Source organism: Dasypus novemcinctus, chromosome 1 (genome assembly GCF_030445035.2).
Source record: "Dasypus novemcinctus isolate mDasNov1 chromosome 1, mDasNov1.1.hap2, whole genome shotgun sequence".
Classification (NCBI taxonomy): domain Eukaryota; kingdom Metazoa; phylum Chordata; class Mammalia; order Cingulata; family Dasypodidae; genus Dasypus; species Dasypus novemcinctus.
In genome coordinates this window covers 16,291,785-16,297,813 of record NC_080673.1, presented here as the reverse complement: position 1 = coordinate 16,297,813, position 6,029 = coordinate 16,291,785, and the positions used below count along the sequence as shown (strand labels likewise).

Genomic DNA, 6,029 nt, shown 5'->3' with positions numbered 1-6,029 from the left:
CGTGCTTCAATTAAAAAAAAAAAAAAAAAAAAAAAGCAAAGCAAAGCAAAACTAGAGCACTTTCTAGGCCGACCCACCGCCGCGCGATGCATGCTGGGAAGAGTAGTTCCTCTACCTCGCGAGGCGGGTAGTCTGGCTGGAGCTCAGGTCGACTCCGCCCGGGAGAACTACAGTCCCCACAGTGCCCCGCGCCGAGGGAAAGAGGCGGGGCAGAGCGCTCAGCAGCGCGCCTGCGCAGGTCGAGAGCCTGGAGGGAGGCGGAGGCGCCGCGGTCCAACTGCTGAAGACTTTCCATGTGACAGTGAGCGGGGTCGCCACTCCAGACACCGCCCAGCCCTGGGTCCCGACCCCAAGCACTGGCCACTGTCCCGGAGCCAGCAGCCCGCAGCAGGTCGGGGGCGCTGGGCGCTCGGCGGTGCCGCTGCCGGACTCGGGGTGCAGAGCGAATCGCTTCTTCTAGGGCCACTGAGGCAGGTGTCTGGGGGATCCCGCCGCTCCCCCAGTGTCGCCGGAGCACCCCCGACAGAGGCGGCGCCGCCGGGCGAGCGGGCTTTCTGTCAGCGCCGGCGGCCGGCGGCGCGGAGCCATGAACGGCTTCACGCCTGAGGAGATGAGCCGCGGCGGGGACGCCGCCGCCGCAGTGGCCGCCGTGGTGGCCGCCGCCGCCGCCGCCGCAGCCGGGAACGGGGTCGGGACGGGCTCGGGAGCGGAGGTGCCGGGCGCCGGGGCGGTCTCGGCGGCCGGACCCCCGGGAGCGGCCGGGCCGGGCCCGGGGCAGCTGTGCTGTCTGCGGGAGGACGGGGAGCGGTGCGGCCGGGCGGCGGGCAACGCCAGCTTCAGCAAGAGGATCCAGAAGAGCATCTCCCAGAAGAAGGTGAAGATCGAGCTGGACAAGAGCGTGAGTGACGGCCGGCCCGGCCCCGCCCGGCCCCCGCGGGGCTCCGAGCGCCGGGGGTGGACGGGTTGTCGGGCGGGGTGGGGGGGGTCGAGATCCCCTCCCCTGTACCCCGCAGCAGTGCGGACCCGCCGCGGCGTCTCCGCTAAGACGAGAACAACAAAGTCGCCGCAACCCCGGCGGTCGCCTCGACACGCGCGCCCGCACGCACGCTGTCGCCCCCCACCTCCCCGCGGCCCCGCTTCCCCCTTCTCACTTCCCCGGAGTCAGGAAACGGAACAAAGGGCCCCGCGGCGCGGAGGGCGAGGGGGGCTTTCGGGGAGCCCGGCTCGGGGCTCGCCTGGGGAGGGGCCTTTGTTTGGCCGCCTGGGCCGGCGTAGCTCCCCTGGCCGGGGTTCCGCGCGGTCTTGCGGGACCTCACACGGCCCGCCGGCGAGCGGCGCCCGGTCCCCGCGCCCGCCTCCTCCCGGGCCCCGAGCGGGGAGCGCTCCCTCCCGGCCGGGCGCGGAGCCTGCGCGCTGAGCGCGGGGGGCGGTGTCAGTTCCGGGGGCGCTGCTCCCAGCGCGGGGGGCGCGCGGGCCGGGCGGTGCTGCCAGCTGCCGGGCGGCCATCGGGCTGGCCTGTTCCGTCCTTTTGCAAGCCTCTTCTTTTACTCACCTCTGAGGTTGTTAGAAACAGCCGTTGCCGCTTTTTTTCGGAGCCCTGGCAGACGGCAAATGAATAAGAGCCAGAATCTAGCACACGCCGTTTAGATATTTTTTTCAACTTGCACTTAGAGATACATTTGAAAGCGTATGACCTCAGTCTCTAATTGTTCGCGGCTTTTTTTGCTTTTTTTTTTTTTTTTTTTTAGGGTCAACATATGAATCCTAGTATTTCAATTAATACTAGATAGCTCTCCAGAGGATATGTAACTGGAGTTTAGCAGCTCTTCGGTCGGGTTACTTAGAAACTTTTTGGTGAACTTGGATATTTCAGAGTGCATCGATTGGAAAAACGTGTTACATAAAAATACGTTCATTCAAAACTCAGGAAGAAAAGTTTGTAATTGAAAGTTAAATACAGTTAAGTTATGAAATAAGAGCTCATTTGTAAAAATGGGTAAATGTTTTGTATCTAGAATATAATTTAAATTAGAAAAAATTAGGAAGCATGCCTTACACTACTAAAATATGTTCTTCTTTAAGTATAGAAAATACTATCAAATAGTAAAATTGTAAGCAACGTTATCTTCTCCCTTGTCAGCTGAAAATCCAGCAGAAATCTCACCGATTTGATAGTAAAACCCGGAGTGTTGGACTTTCCCTTTGTCCTCTGCCCTCCCTCCTTTCCCCAACTGGCACCCTCCCATCCCTCCCCCTCCTATTAACAGTGTTACCAACTTTGTCAGACAGGGTGTGTTTTAACAGGTTGACACAGGACTTAAGAATGGAATCGGACCATTGTCTTAGCAATAGCCTGTTTTGACTGTTGTTTTCATTTTTAATAGTTCGCTGTGACCTTTGTATTTCACTAATACATAGACAAAACATTTTATTGTAATCATAAGTAGTCTGTGAAACTTTTCTGTTTCAGGCAAGGCATCTTTACATTTGTGATTATCATAAAAACTTAATTCAGAGTGTTCGAAACAGGAGAAAGAGAAAAGGGAGTGATGACGATGGAGGTGATTCACCTGTTCAAGATATTGATACCCCAGAGGTAGATGAACGTTTTGTATGTTATATGTAAATCATAAGTAATTCAGTGTGAAACTTTTATTAAAACATATTAACACATTTTTATATGTTTAAAGTACTAGAGAAGTCTGAAAATGAAAGCAAAATTAAATATAACCTGTTAACATGCACACAATTTGCCTTATTATGTTTTCAATTGACAATTCTTGCAGAGCTGTTGTCCTATATATAACCTCCTCTTTTTGCATACCCAAACAGTTTGTAATACGTTTATCTCAAAACAAAAGTGTTTAATACATTTATAGTTTTTTGATCATGGAATTACATTGTTATTGTGCTGGAATTGAAATGTTTGTCATTATACATACCAATGATAAGTTTTCAGCAGTTTGTATGAAATAATTTATGTATGTTAATTCGTTCTAGGTTGATTTATACCAATTACAAGTAAACACACTTAGGAGATACAAAAGACACTTCAAGCTACCAACCAGACCTGGACTTAACAAAGCACAGCTTGTTGAGGTATATATGAGTTTTAAATGAGCCTCTTCCTACAAATAAGGGGTCATTATATGCTAATGAAATAATTAACACAGTGATGTCATAATACATTTCCGTTCAGAAGATCAGAGTTAATAAAAAAATCTACTGTGAAAGGATGAAGTTGCTAAAAATGCCTTTCTGCCCCTTAGGAAGTTCCTGTATGTAATAACTACTCACTGGATTGTGTGCAGTTTTCTTTGCTGCTTCTAATACTGGGTTTAAGAAACATTGTGAATGTTTCTGTCTTCATTCCAGAAATTTGTTAAATTGTTTTAAAGTTCTGTTCTCTTAGTAAACATTTATTGAGCACCTAATTGAGGCATAGTAAAATAAATAAGCTCTAATGTCTTTGTTAGAATTTGTTTTGGGGGTTTCTGCCAGCATAGGTCAGCAGATGAACTTCTATACAGTATTCCCATAACTTGCTGGTTAAACTGTTTCAGAATTTGTCTTTGTTGTTGTTAGTTTGCTTTATTTGAGGCATCCATGTTTCTTCATTTCTTTCTTGAAGAGGCAACAATTAATTAAATATTTATGCAAGCTTTTACTAATAGTTTGTCTTGACATAGAATATCTGTTGGATCTGGTTCTTTTGAGTTGAAAAGTTGACTGTATGTGTTCACCGGAAATAATGGAACCAAGAAATCTGTGCATTGTAGTAAGATGTTTATAGATTTATGCATTTATACTTTAATCATACATAAAATAAAAATCCTTAACTCCCTTGACAGACTATAAATGTAAATGTATAAATCATTTTTTCTCATATTCTTCAGCTTGAATTTCATAGTTATCCACTATTTTCTAAAATGTGCATATCGAATAAGATAAAAGATGAATAGACAGTATAATTCTTTTATAGAACACTTTTTAACATTGTTAAGATTTAATTAATTAACTTTTTAGCCAGAATTTCTTCTATATTTCTTGAGTAGGTAACAAAAACCCGATTTTTCTTTAAATTCGATTTTAAAGATCTTGTCCTTTTTGGATTGTAGTACATTAATACAATATATAGTATTATATAGCTACCATGATGAAACTATATCAGGTACTGATTGAGTGAAGTTATCTTTGTTTTGGGACAAATGAGAGCTGAAGAACTGATTATTACTGTCATATTTAAGTATATATATATTTTAATCAAACCTGAAATTTTTGATACTCTAATCTTCTAAAGCAATTATTTTATTTCTAGAGTTGCTTTCATTTTTAAAAATGAAAATAGCCATAAGTGTTATAGTTTACAGTCAGAAAATAGTTTAAAGCTAGAAATGAGGATATTTGAAAGTGATTCCTGTCCTGATTGAGTGTTCTCTGCAAGTCTCTTAATTACATCATGGATGAACTTTTTCTTTAAGTTTCTTCATTTTCTAGAATCTAGATGTAAATTTCAGTACCTCAGTTTAGTCTTTTATACTGCTATTGGTAGGTACAGTCCACATGTTAGATCACCAGAACAAAAAAGACCAGAAAGCAGATAAACATCCTTCAGTGAGCATCCCTCTTTCTGCTCTCATTTTCCATCCACAATTTTAAATCAAAATTTTTTCAAAAAACCTTAACAAAGACTACTGCCAGTGAATGAATAAATATAAGTTCAAAGGACATATATATAAGCTACTTCATGATTTCTTCCCCCCTAATACCAAGAACTTCTTCAATTTCATATTTATGAAGTTTTTGTGTGTTTGAGTAGGGCCTAAACCATTGGTATGGTACAGATAGACACTCAATGTTCTGTTTATTTCAATGATATTTAAAGTCTAAAAGTAAAATATTTACTCCTTAATATAGATTCTGATTATTAAATTTTAAATAACTAAAAGGAAATACAATTTCTAATCAATACACATTTAATTGAGTGGGCTAAAGGGTCCTTTGAAATCATACTTTCTCTTATTCATAACATCTTATTCTTACATGCTTTTTATCTCATTGCTATTTTGTAAATATTTCTTTTTCAGAACAAAAAGCTCTTCTCATTATATAGCACTTTTACTTTTGATGAAGCAATTTTTTTAACCTAGTTTATGAAATCTGTTAATATCTATAATTTAATTTCCTCAATTTTCTTTCTTTATAGATAGTTGGTTGCCACTTTAGGTCTATTCCAGTGAATGAAAAAGACACCTTAACATATTTCATCTACTCCGTGAAGAATGACAAGAACAAATCAGATCTCAAGGTTGATAGTGGTGTTCACTAGGAGAGATGGAATTGAGTAAGATTTGGATGTTCAGATGTTGAGACTGTTCACTGTTTTTTCACATGTAGAAATGTTATTTGTGTATTTTTTCTATAGAGGATTTCTCTGGTTTTATTTCCTTTGTTTCTGACTAATAATTAGTTGGAAACTCATGTAAAATGAGATTTCCTAGATTAAAAAGTATTTTCAATAAAGTTATTGCTATTATAGTTGTTTCAGTGTATTTATTTGGTGAAACTTGATTTTCCTTCTAAACTTACTTTTAGGGACCGATATTAATTGAGATTTTAATGTAAAGGTCCTTCCTTTTGTTTCCCCCTCCCCCTCTTTTATTCCAAGAAAGTAACAGGTTAAAGAGAAGTAACATGTAGCACATTTACTTTCTCTGGGACAGTCTGACTTGGAATTAAGTATATCCTACATAGCAGTTGTTTTTTAAAGTGCTTTATAGAGCTAGCATATTTGAAATAGATTTCCACTGCAAAACAACTTTTTAAATTTTGTTTTTTAATTATTATTACTTGAAGTTTCAGAAAAATCATTTTGTTTGTATTCTTATATCCCTCCAGTGTGCCAGCAAAAATAAACATAGTACTGAAAGTTGACATAAGAACAGAAAAAAATAGTTATTAAAATTTTGTCTTAGAGAAAAGATAGTTCTATAGCATGAACATAGAAAATACCTTTGTAATGCCCTTAA

General features: G+C 41.9%; 1 protein-coding gene across 1 annotated transcript; it reads left to right on the top strand.

Moving 5' to 3' along the window:
• The first annotated feature begins 221 nt into the window (after window positions 1-221).
• On the top strand, window positions 222-5,536 carry SAP30 (Sin3A associated protein 30). Its single transcript, XM_058307791.2, has 4 exons — window positions 222-898; window positions 2,471-2,596; window positions 3,001-3,099; window positions 5,207-5,536. The coding sequence occupies exons 1-4, from the start codon at window positions 587-589 to the stop codon at window positions 5,327-5,329; spliced, it is 660 nt and encodes a 219-aa protein (XP_058163774.1). The 5' UTR covers window positions 222-586; the 3' UTR covers window positions 5,330-5,536.
• Window positions 5,537-6,029: the final 493 nt, after the last annotated feature.

Excerpts from the sequence above, each read along its gene's own strand:
- SAP30 (XM_058307791.2), top strand. The coding sequence starts at position 587 with ATGAACGGCTTCACGCCTGAGGAGATGAGCCGCGGCGGGGACGCCGCC. Across the intron at positions 899-2,470 it reads AGATCGAGCTGGACAAGAGC|GCAAGGCATCTTTACATTTG; the intron begins GTGAGTGACGGC and ends TTTCTGTTTCAG. Across the intron at positions 3,100-5,206 it reads ACAAAGCACAGCTTGTTGAG|ATAGTTGGTTGCCACTTTAG; the intron begins GTATATATGAGT and ends CTTTCTTTATAG.